This window comes from Aquila chrysaetos, chromosome 1 (assembly GCF_900496995.4).
Source record: "Aquila chrysaetos chrysaetos chromosome 1, bAquChr1.4, whole genome shotgun sequence".
NCBI classification, from domain to species: Eukaryota; Metazoa; Chordata; class Aves; order Accipitriformes; family Accipitridae; genus Aquila; species Aquila chrysaetos.
The window spans coordinates 20,920,652-20,941,967 of record NC_044004.1 but is presented as its reverse complement, the minus strand read 5'-3'; the positions used below and the strand labels follow the sequence as shown (position 1 = coordinate 20,941,967).

General features: G+C 36.8%; 1 protein-coding gene across 2 annotated transcripts in view; it reads right to left on the bottom strand.

The window, feature by feature from the left end:
• Positions 1–1,562: 1,562 nt before the first annotated feature.
• The window catches only part of STIM2 (stromal interaction molecule 2), an 84,277-nt gene continuing 64,523 nt past the window's right edge, over positions 1,563–21,316 (bottom strand). Inside the window, exons 4-13 of one of the 2 annotated variants that reach the window (XM_030013925.2) lie at positions 19,096–19,207; positions 18,304–18,419; positions 16,749–16,926; positions 15,657–15,834; positions 14,875–15,042; positions 14,562–14,662; positions 14,070–14,308; positions 10,230–10,431; positions 9,806–9,954; positions 1,563–9,420 (exon numbers count right to left, since the gene is read on the bottom strand). In XM_030013925.2, the coding sequence (XP_029869785.1) occupies positions 9,383–9,420; positions 9,806–9,954; positions 10,230–10,431; positions 14,070–14,308; positions 14,562–14,662; positions 14,875–15,042; positions 15,657–15,834; positions 16,749–16,926; positions 18,304–18,419; positions 19,096–19,207 (1,481 nt within the window). In that variant the 3' untranslated portion in view covers positions 1,563–9,382. The remainder of the gene's footprint in view (positions 9,421–9,805; positions 9,955–10,229; positions 10,432–14,069; positions 14,309–14,561; positions 14,663–14,874; positions 15,043–15,656; positions 15,835–16,748; positions 16,927–18,303; positions 18,420–19,095; positions 19,208–21,316) is intronic. The other variant, XM_030013915.2, reaches the window with a different exon arrangement.

The following is a 21,316-nucleotide window of genomic DNA, read 5'->3' as shown; positions in this document are numbered from 1 at the left end:
AACTCAGCTAAACTTTACTTCAAATACAGATGAACTCCTTGAATAAAGAAATATATATCGCTGTACAGCCACATTAGCGGATACTTAACACATACTTACAAGGCACTCAAAAAGAACAGGGAGTATGAGAGACCTTTATGAAGCTGACCCAGAACTGGCTTAACTAGGAGCACTCTATCACTAGGAACAGCTCAATGCCCAAAGGGCCTTACCAGAGACTGTCCCATTTCAACCCTATTCCACATTCTCCATCTCACCAAGGGCAAGCAGGATCCTATAGAACTTCACAGGCAATGCCAGCACCCAGTGGAATTGGTAAAGTTGTCAGTTTAAAAGCCTAAATTTGGCAGGGTAAGGAAATGGACTTTGATTCAATAGTAATTAAAAGCATCATCAAGGAGGGGGGGGGACGGGGGGGGGGGGGCCCACACCCAAACCCAAAAGCTGACTTCAGTGACTGAATACTAGCTTGCTGAAGTTGTTAATTAACCAAAGCTCAGTAATATCCCATAGGATCAGAATGCTCTGTGTTCCGCTTGCTTGGGTGCCAAGTCTTGCAGTAAAACAAGACATTTCCTATAAGCTATGCTATAATAGCTCAATCAAAATTTGCAGAAAAAATTAATAGTAGGTCCCCAACAGAAAGGTATTTAGCTTTCTGAAGATGCAGAGCTGATTTTGGCTTTGCCAGCCTGTATGTTTTTTCCATTGATAAACTGTTAACACTGTTTAATCAAGAACACTAAGGACAAATTGAAGTGAAACAACTCACACACACCAAGTTATTCCCTCTGCAGAGGGCTTATTAGACAACTACACAATTGAAAATAATTTATATATGGGTTTAATTACCAATATCCTATTTTTATCCAGGAAAAACTGATTTATTTTGCACTGTAAGTTTTCTAAACATGATTCACACTGATCCCATGGTCCACACCTGTATTGTCACTCACTCATTTATCTCACTGCAATCTTGTCACTTCCACATAGCTGGCACTTTTGGTTACAAGAGAAGCCACTTTTAAAAAGCTCTTCTTGATGTATAGCTAGTGCTTCTTCCTTCTCAGAGTTGCTACAAGTTAAAAGGAATATTAAACAACAGCAAGGTTTTTGGGTTTTTTTGTGGGTTTTTTTTTTTTTTTTTTTTTTTGGTAGAGCGCCACAGGTTCTCAAACTAATCCTCATGCTCAGAATCAGAAGGCTATCCATTATTCCAACAGTCATTTGGAAAGGCATTTCACCTTGTTTGGGAAAAAAAAAAAATCAAAAAATCTTCAAAATATGAAGCAGCTTAAACTCAGAAAGGCTCTTTCAAGCAAAAGCCGTAAGACTCAGGATTTCCAAGCCTAACTGTAGCACCCTAGCTGCCAAACAAAACTGTCTCCACCTTTCCCTTCCCAGTAATATTGCTGTCAAGATTTAATAATAGTATGAAGCAAAGAAATATTGGCCAGAAGAAAATTTATCTCAAGTTAAATGAATAAATAAAAACCAAAGTTTATATACCCTGGGAGTGGTCTAAGATGAATTAACATTACATAACATTTTCACTAACACAGTTTCACTTTTCAAAATGAAAGTCAGATTTATTCAACATTAAGTGTAACAACACATCAGAAATCAATATCCACTTATAAAATAAAGTAACATGAATAAACACAAGAAAATACTGTCTGAGACTCTCCAAGCAGGACATTTCTCATAAGACTCACAGAAAAAAAAATAATGATTTTTATATGCAAACAGACTCAATTCCCAAAAACTCAGTTTTTTCCAGTTGTAAAACAATATATAGCTAATGGGAGATAAACTAGAAAGGGGAATGAAATGCATCATGCTGTACAACATCAAAGAAATACTCCAACTGCATTTGTGTACAGCATTAACAACATGCAGTAGGTGAGGTTAAAAGCCAAGTACAGTGTGTATTTATTAGAGAGACAGAAACTAGTCAGTCTGAGGGCTTTGTTTCTTATTTTAGTTCAACTAATGAAAAGAAACAGAGCTAAGAGCAAATAGAGGAAGAGCAGAATCTGCATGGAGAACAACATCTCTTCCCAGAACAGTAAAGCATCTTAAATAAGATTTAAATTGTGCACATATTTACTTGTCTTGGTCCTCTTCTTGCTATGTCATTGAAACATACCTAGATCCAATGACAGGCTTTATGCAAGTATCTACATTTTTATAAAGCTGTAATTAAACAAAACAATGCAAGTCACTCAATTTCTGCTAATCTTTTAAGTCAGGCATTAATATGCTGAACACTCACTACAATTCAGCGTTACTTAAATTAAAAATAAAAACAGGGCAAGACATCTCCCAAATAGCCTTGCTGAAATGTAGGGTATTTTAATTATTTTTGTTGCTTGGAGAAGAGCAATGTGAAAATACACATGCTACCCAATTCATTTCATTAAGAACTATTTAATCAATTTTTAGACAAAAAGCTGGGATCTTTGTTGGTTCTACTCAGTTCACAGCCTGACAGATTTCTCTGATTTCTCTTGCCAGTCTTTTTTTTTTTTTTTTAAACAGCAATTTTTTTAAACAAACCCCCAAGATCTCCTATAGTTTTTGTCAGCTATTGAAAAGCAAGCAAGCATAGCGCACATGCAAGTTATTAGAATTAGATAGCCAAATATAACTAACTACAAAGTTCCAAGCAGTAAGTACATCTACATTCGCCTGGGGAGACTCCATCTTATTGGGAGATGGTTTTGAAAGATGATAAAGAACACAGGTTACATGGTTGACTTCAGAAGTTCTCTGCCTTCCACCTGAAGACTTCCAGGAACCCATTCTACCACCTAACAAGCTAATAAGCTAGTACAAATATTCAAGATTTTAATTTGTTTCAGTAAGAATGGACTGAAGGCTGACAACTGAAACCTGACTTTTATAGGGCTGGACATACTGACCTTAATTTTAAATTAATTCAAGTCTGAAAATAATTGGGCAGCATCAAGTTAAAATACAAATAAAAAACAAACGAGAATTTAAGGATAACTTTACCGCTCATACACAAATTGCACCAGTCAATGATGTACCTACTTCAGCTGAGGTGCAGCAGTGTTTTTACAATATCCAACCATGACCTAGTCTTTAAAAAGCAACTATCTACCACTTATCTATTAGTAATTCTCAGCTGAAAAAAAATACTGTATTCTAAACATGAACATGAATCAACTATCAGTACCTGTTTATTTTTTTAACAGTAGAGGGACCACAAAGAACTGACTTGAGTTAAAATAAAAGGAATGTAAAGGAGAAAGTCTTAATTCAGATATCTTTAGCACATATCAAACCAAAACTGACTTTAAGACATGCTACTGAAATCACTACATGAAACTGCTCTGAGGTCTGGCAAGCATATAGAGTTAGTGCTGTAACTACTAAATTTAATGCTGGGCCAAAAACTGAATAGGAATAAGAAGGTAATGCCCTTCAGAGTACGTCTAAAGAAGAAAGGTTTTTTTCTTGGATAAAGAGTTACTGATCTAAAAACTTTTGAGATTGAATGTACCTCTCATCTCCAGCAATGTAAGCTGTAAGCATTCCTTAGTCTTCTGACTTCGGAGCAGATGAAATACCTCTGAACTCTTCTTCACCCTCTGCAATGAGCAAGAGGAATTTCTTTTTACCCTGCTCAAATGTGCTTTCCTTAACACCTAAGCAGAGACCAACCTTCCCACTTTCATTTCAGTGAAACATTAAATACACCGAACACACACGAAATTTGGTAAAATTGAGTTTCAAAGTTGTAGAGGACAAAAAGGTAACACAAATCCATTTTATTTCTGAAAGACTGAAATGGACTGATAAATACTGTCATCTTGCTTAAGTGATGTCAGATGCAAGAGCAACAGGAGTAACAGTTTAAAGGATAATATTGCTACAATTTATATGAATCAGTGCATTTTGTTTAGGCAAGAGAGGACTAAGTGGAGTTTCAGATCAGCTCCATCTCTACAGGGCTGGAAGGGAAAGCTATCTATTGAAAACGTGTATGACACTGTTGAACTGCTACTGAAGCCTCAAAGAATGGTTACCTAAACATTTACACGCTGTCAGGCAGTCAAACTCTACTGGCAAAAGCCTTTTTTGGTTATTGGTTATACCAACATCTGTTTAAGTCACTAGTAGAAAAGTTTACCAGCACTTAAGAATCAAACAGCCTTAGTAGACTTAATCACTATTCGATGAAGATGCAACATCCAGGATTAAAATGCCTACAGCAATTCAGAGCAAGCAGTGTTTCAAACATGAGATAGTAATGCATCACTTCAGTCAGTGCAACTGAAACAGATTAGAAAACTGTGTTCACCCTACTTAACATATTGTACAAGGATATAAGCAAATAGTAAAGAGGTCCAAGAACCAGTAATTCCCCTATCCGGCTTTAAAAAAAAAAATATTTTTCAAAGTTAAGCATTCAGTTTATTTATATTCTTCTCCCCTGCTTGTAAGTAAATGAAAACTAAATGCTTCTTTGCATGCATTATAAAATTAAGGTAGTAATCCCTCTCTAGCAACGTGTCTTGGAAATGGAATTAAACTATCCTGAAGCTCTAAAAGCTGGTAGTATGAGAAATGCTAATTAGAGCTCATCTCTCTCCTGTGCATGCTGTTTTCCCATATATTGGGAATCAAAAGGCCAAACTCTTGAAAGCTTCAATTTCTAATTAATTTTATCTTTTTAGGCTTTCAATCAGTCATAAGTTAATGCCTAACTCAAGCTGGCATCCACAAATATCATAAGAAAACTGAAGCCAGGTATCCTTGGCTTTACCACCTTCAAGGCTTCCAAATGAGGAACTGTATTCTTACTATAACATTATTACCTTGACTATGATGGAGAATCTTCCCTCTTTCGGCAAACTGCCCATCAGAAAGTGGTGGGTAATCTGCTACCTAGGTACCAGTGAAGTGGGGAAAGAAAAGTTGACATATGCCTAGAACTGCCAATAAGCAATTTTAAATTCCATCACTGAGCAGGGAAAAAGAATCAACTGTTTTAATCTCAAAGTTGACAGCATAAGCTGGTCAAAAGCATTCCCCATGGCAACCAGAAATGCCTTTCCTAAAATTGTTATGCTATTAAGAAAGAAGTGTCACATAGTTTTAGTAAGAATTGTGGAAAAGTTTGGGTTTGTTCAGTTTTGGAAGAATTGGGGTTTTTTTTCTTATTATTTATATATAGAACCACACACTTGACACTTGTTCCTTTTACAGGTGAAAGACTTAAATGGTAACCTCTTAGGGAGAAGCCTTTTAGGCAGCTTCCACAAAGGGACTGCTTTCCTGACAAAGGACTCTAACAAAATATTAAAGCAAGCAAAGATCCTCATATCTTCTGAGAAATACTGGAGAATTTAAAATAGAACATGGATTTTAGCTATAAAAGCTCAAAAAAAACCCCAAACCCCAACCCTCTGATCACAACCATTCTGAGTTCAGAGCTTAGGAAGTCCTCAGCCATTTAAGGATGATGACACTACATGATTGTCTTGAATGACTGACATTTCTTACAGAAAGCCTAGTGGTTGGAATGCTGGCTGGACTCACTGACTGCCAGCCAGTTCAAGTTACACCATTAAGCAAACGGAGAAAAACGGAGGACCTTTTAAAGCACATCGTCTCATTTCTGAGATGTTGACATATGCCAGGTACTGCAACATTAAGACTGGACTTGATGTTTGCCAGTGAGGGTCTACCTTAGAGTCAGCGCTCTCAACACAACTTAGCAAAAGGATGCTAACAGTTTGAAGATGAGCATTTCTACAGTAGCCATAGTAGGAGCAATGCAAGTCACTTAGATTGTGTACAAATTCAGGTGGCAAGATGTGCAAGGGGTCTATTAAAATAACAAAACAAAACAAACAAAAAAAACCACAAAAAACCAAACCAACTCCATGAACTTAAAAGTACAGCTTGTGCTCCAACATACAATACTCACCACTTCTGATCATGTTAACTTCAGCTTTTAGTTCTATAATACTTAGTAAGTAGCAGCTATAAGGTTACAGGACAGCTGGTGATAAACTTAGTGTTAAGAGCAGTCTGTGCTCCAAAGATTTGCCATTTTGAAGCCAAAATCTATCACTACGATAATCTGATTTGTTTGTACAACGCCATAACATTTTTCCAGAACAGTTAAATTTTGTATTTTAAAAAGATACTTAACACTTAAACTCACAGCCAATGAAGAGTCCAACATCACCTCTATTTCAATTTTTAGTTATACTTACTACAGAAAACTGACTTAGTCTGTTTTGGCTTCTCAGTATTTGAGCTTGCCTGACTTTGATGCCAGGATTAAGAAGTGCTGTCCTCCCACTCCTCAGTACCAGATATTTTTTTCCATGTGTAAATATTTACTCTCCAGTATCAAAATGCTGCTTCATCATCTTTGGTAACGATAGAGCAGAGTTCCTCAAACCTCACACTGCAAGATCTACTATCCAGCCCCAGATCTTACTTTAAACTCAATTATTGCTATTGTCTTCTCAAGTGCAGACATCAAAATTGAACATTTTCTGGTAGTAGTCTTCTCCATGCTGTCTGGGAGGCAAAATAAGTTCCTTACTTTTATGTATTTTTTCCCTTTGTACATGTTCAAGTACTTCATCAGGCTTTTAACTACAACTCTGAAGGCTCAGCATTGAGGTGGTTCTCTGGCACAAGTCTTTCTGCATCACTGCTTTTTTTGTCTACCATGTACAGAGCATACAATCTTTGTTCAAAGAGACCATTACCTTGTGATGACTTTTTTTGCAGCTATAGCTGTTCAGTCTGATGATTCAGAGAATAATGGAATATCACGTTCTCATTATTTTCTATTCCACCAATTTTTCTCTTCTCCAAACTTTACCAAACAGTGGATTCCTCCTATGCTTTTCTGTATAGATGACATACACTCATTCTTTGTTAGACAGCAAAACTCCGGATTCCTGTTCTCTTAAGGAATTAATCAATGTACCAGGAGTTTTAAGGTACTTGCACATGTAAGGTCTCCATCCCATTTTCTAACCTTCCTCTTCTAACCATTTCACTAGCCACAGTAAATGCTTCTGTTAACATCACCACCACTTCTTCAGGACAGAACTAACACATCGGTTATGTACAGTGGAACCTAAATAGAAAATGATAGAAAATACATGTATCGCTTAATTTCAATTAGCTACAGGTTTTGAAGGTTCCTTACTAGAAAAAAATTCAGGCAGTCAGTGATTTAATTCTTTCATACAGTACAGCATGTACATATTGGCAAGAAGTGAGTCCCTAATCACAGGTCCCTGGCAGTGGCACCTGTTACTGAGGCAACTAGAATACCCCTATGGAAGAGCTGAAACTATTTAGTCATCACTGGGTAAGTTGCTTGTGTTCACTAGAGCAAGAAGTATTTCTTTGGAATGTACCTCAAAAGAAATTCCTGCTCGGTATTAATATTTTCAAACAAACTGAATAAAAGGCACTGTTGCTCAAGCAGTACGTTAGTTGTCTTCAACTGTTTAAAAAAAATAAAAAGATGTTTTTGAACAACTAGCTACTGTTGCCCTAAGAAGGCTTCCTTGTTACCTCGTAGTAATTTCATCTCTCCCTACAAAAGCAAAAGCTTAACATAAAAATTGCTTTTATCTGAAGCATGTCGAGTCTCACCTTTATATCTACCTTTATATCTAAAATTATGAGTTAGTATAACAGTATGCATTATAAAATTATACCATTTACTTCAGACATGTCTGAACAGCTAAATCTTCAAACTATACAAAAATAAAGTGTATGAAATCTTACAAAAAGAGGACATTAAGACATTAATAGCTAATCCAAAAAAATATAATAACTTATACATAGCAGTAAGCATAAGCAATGTAGCCTACAACAGCTTTCAATTAACAGGACCTCTGAAACGTGTCTGAAACAAGCATCAGCTAAAATTGGAACATTCCCAAGCACAATAATGTTTCCAATTTATTATCTTTACCACAGTACAAACTTTCACAAACCAAATGTCCATTGTCTGTCAGTCTGTAAACAAAAGCTACTATCCCCCCTCCTCATTTTAAGAGGGTGAATATTTTCAGTCCTCAGTCAAGTTTCATATCCATCACTTGCATAAGGAATCAAGAGCCTTTTCTCTTGTTCAATTAGTTTTTTCCTTTTTTTTTTTTTTTTTTTTTTTTTTGTCATACAGCCTGCAGTGAAGTAAAATCACAGTGAAAGTCCTGGGAAAAACATGATCTTTACAGCAGGACTTGAACCATTCTAATAATAAATGCATCTAACAAAGCTTCCCATAGTAAAAGCATGGCATTTCCATTTCCAGAAATCAAGTCAATTAGAAATCCTAAGTTCTACTTAAAAACCCCAAAAGATCTAAAAGTGAAAAGATTCATCTTCTCAGTCAAATACAAGTCTTTCAGTTTCACTTGCAGAGAGACTTTTCCAGTCTGTAAAACAGTAGTGCAATTCAATTAGTTCTACTTCTTTTATTTTTCTTAAAGTCCAGTAGATAAATGTCCTAGCTCTACGGAAAGATAGGAAGATGCTCCGGTAAACAAGAAACTTTGGCAAGCCCAGGAAGGCTTACTAGTCCATTAAAGCTTAGAAGTCCAAAGTGGCTTAAAAATGATTTATGAATAAATTGAAAAAAAAAAAAAAAAACAAAAACCAAAATAAAAAAAAACAACACTAAAAAAGACAAACTAAAAAAAAGAAATAAATAGGCAGAAATGAATGTAAACTGTCTGAACTTTTTAATGATTTCTCATTGACAGCTGGCACGACCTTTGACAGTACAGTCAGTTAAATATAGTTGACCTACAGAGCATTCCATTAGGGCATCCAGTTTGGAATGCTCAAATGGAATTACATTCCTAAAGATTTAAAAAATAGAGTTCTTGTAACATTACTATAGGTTTCTCCTGCCCACCTCACTTACACTTCTTCTTAAAGAAGCTTTTTATTTTCGATGGCTTTTTGTTTTTTTCACCATTTTGGTACAGGTCCTGTGGGATACTACTTATCCTAGGGACAGAAGCAGCTTCATGGCTGGGTTTACTATCACTGCTGGCTGAAGAACACGAGGTGTGCCGAGGCTTTGGGACTAGGATCCCAGTGGAAAGCTGGTTCATGCTGCAGGACTTCTCCAGGATTCCATTATAAACTTTGCTTGCAGGACTAAAGATCATGCTCTTAGTTTCTGCCATGCCTACACAGTCAGGAGAGCCCCTAGAAATATCTGCAGTTAGAGAAGAGGAGTCTCCTGTAGATGATTCCTCCAGTGAGAATTCTTCTGGGGATGCTTTCTGAGGAGAAAGTGTCTGGTACATCTCAAGACTTGCTGGAGGAGACTGCTTCCTTCCAGTGGATGAATTTAAGGAGTCACATTCCGAACCTGTTTCTTGTACTTCCCTGAGTCAGAGCAGAAAGAGGAGAAAACATAATGAAACTACCGTTTCCTTCATGGAGTTAAAAAGGAAATTAATTTAGAATCAATAGCATTAGTCTAAAAGCACCACCCACACTTTTCCTTAGTAGTTAATTAACAAAAAACATTAAGTTAAACATTAAGTTACAACTTGCATGACATCATTTTATTATCTAAACTTAAGATAATTAGTCTGTGCAATCTTGTTTTTTGTGGGCAGCAGCATCTGCCCAGAATCAGTCATTTGTATCTCACTTCAAAGAACAAAAACTATCTTTCTGGCACGTGAAGTCAGAAAAGTTATGAAATGAAAGAAGGAAATTTAAGCCTATCATATACAAAAAGTTTCTTCAGGACAAGTGTCCCTACCTTTCAACAAGCTCATTTGCTCCTTCCAAAAGGAATTTAACCTTTTCCTATGAGGCCATGTAACAAGAGTAGGTACACGCTCAACATGCTGTAAGAATTGTGTTACCATCCATCTTCTCTTCGCCCAGTAGCTGACATTGCTTTTGATCCTAGTTTCAGATGTAAAAGCCAGTAACATATTGTAATGGAGAATCAGGGTTAGTTCAGTGCACCCTGGACTGTAACATTACTTAACTGTATATGACATGCTAGCTATTTACATACACATACCAGACAAGAACTCTCTCTGTTCCATGTGGACTATATTAATTTATGTTATCCTACAGATTACTTTAACTTTTGGCTTGGTTCAACCTCTAATTCTAAACTGTTAGTCTCAAATAATCCTATCAGAGTTCCAAGTGCTGTTTGCTAATCTCCGTACCATTGTTTATCAGCAGAGAAGTAAATGGCTTCCTCCTCCTCTTCAGTTCGATAAAGAGCTGGGCAGCTCGACACAGAAAGGATGTCAGGGTCAGGGGAGTGCAAAGCATGCTGAGACTGTGGAGATGATGGCACAACATTGCGTCTTGATCGACACAAGCTACTGCTTCTTGCCAGTGTGCTGGGAGGTTTTACAATCGACCCTGAGGCAAAGAAAAAGCAAACCAAAACTCTCCAAGTGATGTTGATGTTAACAATATCTACTCTGAAGACTAAATAGCAGGTATCTGCTTCAGCCACAGTGATTCTTAAACAGCTTTGACATTGCTTGACTGTTTAGGGGGAAGAAAGACTGGCATCACCTTATACATCCTACAGTTAGATGAAGCAGCTAACCAAAATGCAACTGCAGCAGTTTTGTGCGGGCCAAATATTACTCTATGTGCACCAAAGCTCTGGCTCATGCTCTATGCTCTCTTGAGAACAAAGAGAAAGATTCTACTGAAACTCCCAACCCTTTATAAACTAAAAATAGCAGTGCTGAAATTAGTATGTTACACAATATCCTGTATTTTACTTGTGTGGAGATTTGGAGCTTAAAAGAATATGTAGAAGTTTTGCAATGTAGGTATACCTAACCAAAAAGCCAACTGAGATACACTGCATTATTTGAAAGTTACATTACACAGAGAAGACCAATTTCATTTATATAACATGCAAAGAATATATAATTGAACCTCATTTTAAGCTCAAAAATTTCCTATTTGATAACACATTCTTTTGCCAGGCTAACTATGAATTTCCGGAAACAAAAATACTAAGAATGGGTGGAGACACAACACAAGACTTGACCAGGGAAGTATCTAACAGGAAGTAACAAACTGAAATGTTCCTAATCCAATTCCTCCTTCAAAAGATGATTAGGCAGCAATACTTCTATGGCAATAAATCTACAGACCTGTTTTCAGGCTAGCTGTTATGAACCTCAGGATTTCTCATACCCCTCCTCAAACCACCCCACAGAATGCATCACTGCTTAGGCAAGACAGACCATACCCTTACTGATGTTCAAAACGTTTACCAAACACAACACACTAAAAAAATTCAATTATTTTTGTAAACAAGGATGTCTAGCCTGACAAAATGCATTTTATTTCTTGAGATGCCAGTTTAGCATCAGGTGAATTAGTTTCCCTTCCTGGAATCTCAGAAAAGGTTGAGTTGTCATTCTGCTTTTAGTGCAAGAAATCACAACTTTCACAAAAGAGTGAGTAGCTGCACCTTCCCCAACACTTAAGACTTTGTCCCCTGCTAGGCTGAGCAGAAAAAAAAGGTTTACAAGTTCCAACATGACAGTTGTCATGTAACTCAAACTTTTGATTTTACTTTTGATTAACTCCCTACTGACCTGAAAGGAGGTGTTGGCAGCTCAAAAATAAGCTTGTGTCATTACAAAAATATTCCTAAAAAAGTAAATGTGAACTGAGATAAGAGAATAAGAATCCCTTTAGCAAACTTGTACTATGTGTACAGGTAAATCAGATGCTATCCTACTCACTGGTGTAAAAAAGAACAGGATTGCACCATCAGTGAATTTTGAGAGAAGTTACAAGCATTTTGGTTCCTTGTAGGTGTATATACACAGGATTATGAAGGATTCAGCTACGACAATTTAACATTTAGAATTTTCTATTACAAATGAAACTCACTAAAAATCAGCTGAATCCTAATATCAGTGGAAAAGTACAAGTTTCACTATCACCTTCCTGTAATGACTTTGTTCCAGTCTCGTACCTCTACTTCTTTATCACCTTTTGTTCTTCAGCTCAGAATTGATTAAACACATCTATTACTTCACACCATTTATCCTATCATCCCAACTGCTGCGGCACAAAGAAGCCTGTCTGGCAGACTTCAAATTTTGTCAATCTTAAGAGATCAAAGGATGCTGGGGCAAGGTAACAGCCCAGGTAGTTCAGTTTAGGTCCAAAGACTGAAACAGTCTTGCTCATAACTGACTTGTCTGCACACTGCGTTTTGCTTCTGCACACTGCATTTTGCCTGAAGCCTCATGACACAAGCCATTTTGCTTCTCCTTCCTCATGTGCATTTGTCATTTTTGTCTAAAAGTTGGGAATAATGTAGCAGTTATCAGACTAACATACAATAATTTGACTCCTGAACTGGTTTCAACAACAGATCATTTAGCATGTTTTCCCTCTCTTTCCCCATGCCCAAGTGTTTCCAGGGTTTTTTTACCAAGTAGAAATTTTAAAAGCTAGTAAATAAAGGAGAAGCTATGTGATCACTTTAACAAAATCAGGCTCTCATGCCTTACCAAAATTCAGAAAAATACACTTAAAGTTTTTGTAATGTTACTAAGATTCAGATAACTCACCACTGAGACAACACCCATTAGCTAAATACTTCCAAATGAACTGAACTCTAACAAAATAATTAAACCATAATTGCAAAAGCATACAGTAAAGTTTCAATTAAGTATGCTCTTACAAACTGTACAAGCCCTTCTCCAATTGTACTTCCTCTGAACCAGCTGCATGTTACTCTCTGGCTTCACTTCTATGCAAGACCTGAATGAGAAGAGTGGCTAAAAAAAAAAAAGTCTGAAGTCTTATATACATATCTAAGTGTTTTGTCATTTTAGACCATCTGGAAAATTGTGCTAATAAATGGAGCTCTTCATTTTGAAATCAGACCACAGGTTTCTCCATACAGACTTGGAAGTTTAACTCTAGGCATCCACATTTTACTGGGCCATCCAAGAAATTTGTTGCTAAGGTTTAAATCAAAGCCTTCACAGTGAAGACAACTAGAGAGACACTATTCTTTAAAAGTGATCAGAACTTGCAGTAAGTAGTGTTGCAAGGGGATTAATGAACTTTTCAACGTGGCCTGTAGAAAAAAGGTTGGTACATTCAGAAGAAAAATGTGTGCCCAAGGCACACTAAATGAAGCCAGCGAAGTGGTGACCATTCTCCTTACGCTGTTTAAAAATACAGTTCTAATTTCTTCTAAGAATCCCAGCTCTGGAAGAAAAATGTACATATATGACAAAAGTTTTCTTCCCTACTCATTCCTCAGCTTGTTATTGCTTGTTTAAATAGCTACATGGGAGCTCATCTTTTTGATTTGCCTCTAGAGTCCAGTTAATCACAACTTCCATGAAACAGGCTCTTGTATTGACACAATGACTCAAGATACAAGGGTGGTCTGAATCCCCAGTGTGTATCTTTTGATCATAGTTTAACCAAAGCTGGATTTCCCTCCCTCCAGCACTTGGCCTCTCTGCCTCACACTCAAACAACCCACTGTATCCAAACACAAACATTCTGCCTGAAAGCTTCCCTTCGACAACAACATGATTTTGTTCCAGCCACTAAAGAATGTTTGAAAAGCTATGTAGCGTGCGGCCTCTCAAAGGGTGTGATCTTCCTAGCAGCTCAAGGGACCCTAGACTAACTCCATCCCTTCCATCTGAAAGAATAAATGTGCTAACAGAAATTCAGCATTACTTATTATAAATTTTTGTCTAAGTGGCAATCCAAGCATGACAAGCAGACTTTCAAAACCTCAGCTGGATTTGCCCCCCACTCCCCCACTGAAATGGAATAAAGGCTTTTTCTTCATGTTATCTCTATTGCAAAACCCAGTTTTCAGCTTATGCAAGTCCCAAAAAATGCATCTGAAATGCTAGATAGAATTTTTGTCCTTTTGACTTTGATCCAATCCTGTTTGATTTCAGCATTCTTCTCCCACCTGACTTTAAAATCCCATGCCTCCACAACTTTTCCCCTTTCTTTTTACTGCGCTCACCACTTACCATGAAATTGTGAAACTATTGGAGGAGTATCTTCATCTAAGTCATCAACTCCCCCTGCAATTGGGTAAGGAGGAATGGAAACTCGAGGCATAACTACCCAGCTGTGATCAGAGTAGAGAGAGGAGGTCAAGCTTGGTAGCCCAGAATTGTGTGCTATTTGAAAACCGCAAATCTTCTCAATCTGTTGCCATCGATAAAGACGCTCTCGCAAACATGTCGTCAACTCAGAGAGTGCTTTCCTGAAGAAAAGCACACATTAAAATTACATACACTGTTCTTAATGATAAAGCAAAGCAACACAAGTGCAGTCATTCCAGCACACCAGAAGATCCATGAGGACTGTCCAAATATTTGTACTTTAATATCTTTTAAACTGTTTTATTTAAAAGTGCAAAAACACTTAAGACACTAAGTTCCATAACTCTCAAAAAATTCCATTGTTCGAGGAATTAATAATCACAAACGAATACACATCCTGGTAATAACTCTTACTTTGCTTCAAGGATTTTATGGTCCACTTCATCTAGGGAGGAGCTGTGTGCAACATGTAATGTTCCAAATACAGTGCTTCTCTTCTTTTTTATCTTTTCTGCCTAAAAAGCAAGATAAAATGAAATGCATAAAACTAGGAATTATATACTTAACACAGGTGACAAAACATTAGCAATATTGACAGGTAGCAAACAACAACTCAGAGGAAAAAAAAATATTCAAATGCTTATCTGAATAATTTGTATTTACTATTTCATATATCTAGCAACAGATCAGGAAAGTCTTTAAGTAGCTGAAGAGTAAGAGTTAGTACCTCATCTTTGGCAATTGCTAATTGCATTTCTGCATGCTGTCTTTTGATATTGTAATATTGTACTTCAACTTCATGTGTTAACTGAAGCCACTTCTGCAAAGCTTCAGGAACAGACCAATTACTTCTCAGCTCGAACTCCTTCTCAGCCTTTTTTAAAGCCATGCGAACCTAGCAATCAAGAAGAAATAAAAGTGTCACCAAGAGTATCGTTAGAACTGACAGCAGAAGAAAGTGAAATATAAGCACCTTTATACCCCACAGCAACACACTAAGGCTTTACAGAGCTTTGGTGTGTGCCAATTGCTGTTAGGAAGGCAGATCTGGCACTTCTGAAATACAGCATATGAATTTCCATATACTATATTATACTCAGATTTTTTTCTCCTATGATATATAGTCCCTAACTTGAAGCTTAAATATTTTTGCAAGACAGTATTTTTATTTAGTACAATAAATCCAACCTATTGCTACACACAAGAGACAAAGCTGCTATCTCTCATCTGATAACAAGAGAGAAAAAAAAAGGCTTTTTGTATATATTTTTTCCATGAATCCAACAACATTATGATAAGCTAATATACAAAGTATAATTTTTTTTATAGTTTCAGGATTATTTTACTAGATAATGGCATGGTTGACAGACAATCATTAAGTGCTCTTAGAATTCTTTTTTCTATTAAAATCTAGCATTAGAAAAATTCTGCTTTAAACACTCCTAAGGATCTAATAAAACTAGGACCAATTTAAAGTCAACACTAAAATTATAAACAGTTTGCAGATACCTGTACTAGCTCTTCCTCTGCATATTTGAGCCTGCTGAGCTCACATTCAGCTCCCTCCCTCAACTCCCTTAGGCGATGAGCTTCCCGTTTTGCGTCATTAATCTCATCCATCATTTTGCGCTCTAGATTTTGCTTTTCCACAGCAACATTTCTATTCTCTTCTTGTGCCTTCTCAAGCCTTCACAATTGAAAAAAAATATGAGAAAAATACACAGCATATTTGTTAAAAGTTGCAGCCCTCAGGAGAAGAAAATGTGTCCAGCAACAGGGCAAGAGGCAGTGGGCACAAACCAAAACAAGAGGTTCCATCTGAACATCATGAAACACTTTTTCACCGTGAGGGTGACAAAGCACTGGCACAGGTTGCCCAGGGAAGTGGTAGAGTCTCCATCCTTGGACATATTCAGAAGTCACCTGGACATGGTCCTGGGCAACCTGTCCTAGATGATCCTGCTTGAGCAGGTGGGGCTGGACAAGACGACCTCCAGAAGCCCCTTCCAACCTCAACCATTCTGTGATAATAAAGACTGTGCAAGCTTCATTAATCAGCAGCAATTACATCACACAACGTGATCTCCACATCAGACAAAATATGCAAACTTTTAGGTGAACCTTCATTACAGGTGTAGTAAGATCAAAGTACAAGTCTTTATAGACAACTGAGTTACAGGTGCACCAGAGAAGACCATCAACTCTCACACTGTTAAATAAGCAACAGAAAGTAATCAGTCCAGGTCTGTCTCAATCTTGAGAGCTTAAAAACAGGAGAAATATTCTCATTTCCATGTATGCAAGTATTCCAAAGTAAACTGTATTTATATGAAAATAACAGTAAATACTTCTAAATCTGTAGGTAAAGAAGGTTGAACCTCTATTCTCTACCTTCATCCCCAAGTTCGTATTGCCTGCTAAAATACCCAGGAGCAATTTCTACCCCAAAACCCATCATCACTGAAATGACAATGTCTATGCAAAATGAACAAAATCCAAAGGCAGCTTAATGCAAATAATTTATGACTGCAAAGGATCTGTATTTGTATTTAACCTCAAAACAAAAGGACAACTAAACATTAACTTTTTTTGTTTTTATACCTTTCCTGCAAGTCAAGAAGACTTTGCTCTGCTGTTTGGAGACTTTCCAAGTCCTTCATCATTTTTGTGATATGTTCTCTTGAGGTTCTGTTCTGTGTATATGCAAACCAGCAGCCTCCAAAACCAATAACTATAGAGACTGTTAATATAAAATCCTTCATCCAGTTGTGAGGGGGACCTGCACAGAGAATAACACTATCATTAACTAGTTCATTGATACAGACAACAGAGTATGGACTTGGTTTTTTTCACCCCCACAGTCTAAAAGGGGACAAAACCTGATGCTAAACAGAATTCCATCTCATTTATCTCAAACCATCTCCAACAACTACCTTTCAACCTTTCAAATGGATCCCAGAGCATTCTCCATACAACATAAGCAACTCTGCACTAATACAATCTACTTAATCTATACTACAACATACATTAGATTGAGGAAAACTTACTAAGCTTTTACAGTACCTAGTCTGTATCTTTCTTTAAATGAGTTGAGAGAGCTTCCCCAATGACACTTTATCAGGCCAGTAGGAACTTTAGTTATGTTTGAGTAAGTTCTCCCCAGTCTGCACCCTCTGGAATACCCTATGCCGAGTTAAAAATGCACTTGTACAAAATAAAGTAGATTTTAAAAGGGTAAGTAGCTAATAGCAGCACTTTGTAAAAGCAAAACCTGGATTGTTCAAAGTGTCATATCCAAGATTCACATACAGTTCTTTGTTAGTACAACTTTTATAGCCACTTGCTGCTTTCTAAAACAAACTTTTAAAAGACAGTTTCTGCCAGCATTAAAGGTATAATACAAACAAAAAGCGCTTTTTTTTCGCCCTAAAAATTCCAGCTCAGATCTGTCAGGCTAACTCAGCTCAGTCAGGTCAGCTCAAATCTGGCCTGACTTTTGCAAAGCCTTTTACTACTCTCCAAACTGACCACCAAGCTCTGAAAGGGCCTTGTAGTTCAGGAATATCCAACATGCAACAGATCTATAACTGTGTACAAGCAAGCATGCAGACCACTGGTGATGTGGTAAGAAAGGGTCTGCATATGCTAAAATAGGTCAGATGTGGAACTGCTGCATTAAATTTAACTGCACTTAAACTCAGGTCTGCACAAAAGACACTAGTATTGGATTTGCACCACCATCTCCTTTCTTCTTCCTTGGGGAAGGTCATCCCCTCTCATTTCAGCAGCCCAGCTTACACTGTCCAAGCTAGTTGGGAAGTGAATATAACATTAGCTATGAGTGTAATTTAAACAGTCAAAAACATTTAGAGGACACATCTTGTGACACAAAAGGCAACATCCATCTGTCAAGTGGGGTTATACTAAAATTTCTATGTAATCTTACACACAGACATGAACCTTTGTCCTGATCCCAGCATCTTGATAACCTTTCTCAATTCATTGCCCAGTGCCACAACACATGCCAAGCAATCCATCAGTACATCCACAAAATAGATAAGCTGTCCTACCTACAGTATCAAGTGTCACTGAAAATATTCTCTTTTTAAAATTCTTACAGGTAAGAGAGAAGAAAAAACTCCAAAAAGTTACTAACGTGTGAGAGGTCCAAATAAAACAACATCCAAGGCTTTAAGCTGAAGCTTCTGTCTATGGCTCCGGTCAATTATTTTCAAGTGAGATATCATGAAAGCATGTTCATTAACTGCTATTCTGTTAATGATAAAGACGAAATGTTACCTATTCCACAAGCTATATTCAAAACCAGTCTATGGAAAGAAATACATCAATAGCATTTCCCACAGTTATATAGATTATAGTTATGCAATTAGAGTGAGAGATATAATACAATGACAGCAGTGCTATAAAAAGCAACATATCAGCATGTGGCAAATGAAGAACATCAAATCATTTCCTATTATTTTCTTTCTGGAATAATCATGAAATAAATCCATTTGACATAGTTAAAGGTAGTGGTGTATTTGCAGACTTGTGACAACATCTCTCTGAAATACATGCAATACTCAAATTTAGTAGTTATGGTATGGAAAAGGGGTTCTGCAGATAGTTTTTGATGTATATCCCTACAATAGATTGGAAGTTGTTCAAAGAAAGTTCACTACCATACAGAATTATGCGATCATTGATAAAAGCTTCAATAGCAAGAAACAAAACTAAGATGAAAGGAGTGGCAAGAAGCATTTATATTTTGAAATATTTTGGCAGGAAAAAAATGCAGCCAGCTCTTCAAAACTACAAGCACACTTCTCTTTTCTTGCATTTGACCATATCTTGTTAGACGTTAGGTTCAACATAGTTGTTCCCACATACAGACTAAAGCAGCAACCTACAGGGAAGCATTTGAAACTAATCCAGAAGAAACTTTCACCTGGGAAGTGTTGTTCCATTGACATTGCTGTCTCTAAAATTCTTTTCATATTGGGGCAGTTCAACAAATTCTGACAGCCACTGAAGAGTGTCTTCTTGAGTCCAGTTATGAACTGGAAGAAAAAGTCAGTTTAGTTACATTTAATTTTTGTAAAAATCAATAGCAAGACATAGAAGACAAGCAATAGAAAAGCAGGTTACAGTGAGCAAGAGGGTTTAGCCAAATATAATTGCAGAAAAACTAGAAGTAACATTCACCAAGGTGTTTCTGGCATTTTGCCTTTTTCATTATAGCTTCTCGGAGGAAGCTTAAGCAAACTACAAACAAGCAAGCACGGAACCAATAGAAACATTTCTTTATTAAAAATTCCACAGAATAATTTAGTGTTTTGCTTTAGTTTAAACCAGGACAGCATCTTGTGACTGTTATCTACTTAAACTGATCTCAGCCTCAATCCTTTTGTCCTTGCTACCCTTGCAGAACTAAACACATGTCAGCAGGTGTTGTAGCCTTTTAAGGCAATGTACCAAGATCTTTCCCAGGGTGATGGCTTAAGAACTTGTTTTCACAAGAATCTTCATAGAGGCTCATGCCTACTAACCACAAAATGGGAGCAGAGAAGAGAGGAAGAGAGAAGATTTTCAGTATTTTCTTTCAGACAGAAGAAATTTAACAAGAAAACAATTAAATTTCTCTCAAATATGCCCAAAAGAGCTGTATCACATGCAATAATCTTCCCACTAAGAAAAATTATTTAAATTAAACATATGTAGAGAATAATTAACAATTTTCCTGTATAACAGCAACAGTCTATATAAACTTTCATAACTACATGTGCTCTAAGAAAATAAGGAATTACTACCCATAGATTTTACAAAAAACAAACAAAAAAATCACATTTCTGGCCCTTACAGGCCAGCTGCTACAGCTTACAGCTTCACACTGACAAAGTTGAAGTGAAATTGTTGTCTCCATTTATGAAGTCTGCAGAAGTTTGTTTGCACATGAAAGAAATAAAGCAACAGCCTCCTTCTGGACAGATATACCTTTGCATGAACAATTCCGCTCCCCCCCCCCCGCCTTTAAACATTTCTCTATCTAAAACTACTTGCATGTATATGACAATGCTGGTCAGAGATTTCTTTAGCAACCTTATCACAAGGACACATTCGCAGTGGTGAATTCTGACAAAGATCCTTTAGAAAGAGCTGCTGAAAGCTTAATAGGTAAGCTGCAGGAAACAGAAATTTTTATGAGTTCAAATTCATATTTCAGTCCACACCGAAACTGAAATAAGGACTTCTCGGTCTCTTGTCTACACTAGCGTAGCTGAAAAATAAGCTTACACATTTCAGATTTTCATCCTTCCAGATAACCGGAGACAGAACACATTTCACAGACCCACTTACAGCTTTAAAAAATAAACTCACAGTACAAACCACTTGTATTCTACCCGTATGAATGGCTACACCTCCTTCCCAGCATGCTGTCCCATTTCTTCCTCTGCTTTTGAACCACAAACTGTTTTCCAGGTACTGATCTTGCCACAGACTCAGTTTTATCATACTACTCTAAGCTTTTATGCAAAATGTCTGGGCTCTATTTGTAAACAGATCATTTTCACACTGCAAAGACTCTTAACTGTTTCGTGAAAAATAAGTGATCCGATTTACAAGTCATTCTAATCATCTCAAAAGGGTGGCAAGAACATCCAGAAAAATATCACCTTAACTGCATTTCAGAAATATGTTCATAAACTGATCCAAAGCAAAAGCATTGTTATTATGTGACATAGGAAAAAAATCACCTAAAATAGCTACTACACACTACAGACTTTATTACTGACAGTACAGAACATGCAATTTCAGAAGCCACACAATTCACTGAGTTTATAAATTGAGGGGGAGAAAGAAAAGGAAAAAAAGAATATTGAGAATTTTCACTTCTACTGTTGAAAGTATTTTGCAGTCACTCTCTGTCAAATTTTACATAAATTTGTACTTTTTTATAACTCAGTAGTAATTTTAAACACATTATCATGTTAAGAAAGGAGGTACATATTGAAGCTGTTTACAGTAGAGCCAATCAAATCTGTTCTACTGGTTAGACTGGTGTGATGTTTCCTTCATAGAATATCACAGAAATTTCCCCAAACAAACCAGTTATATTTAGGAAAAAACACTGTGCTATTCCTTATCTATGACTGTATCAGATACTTCCA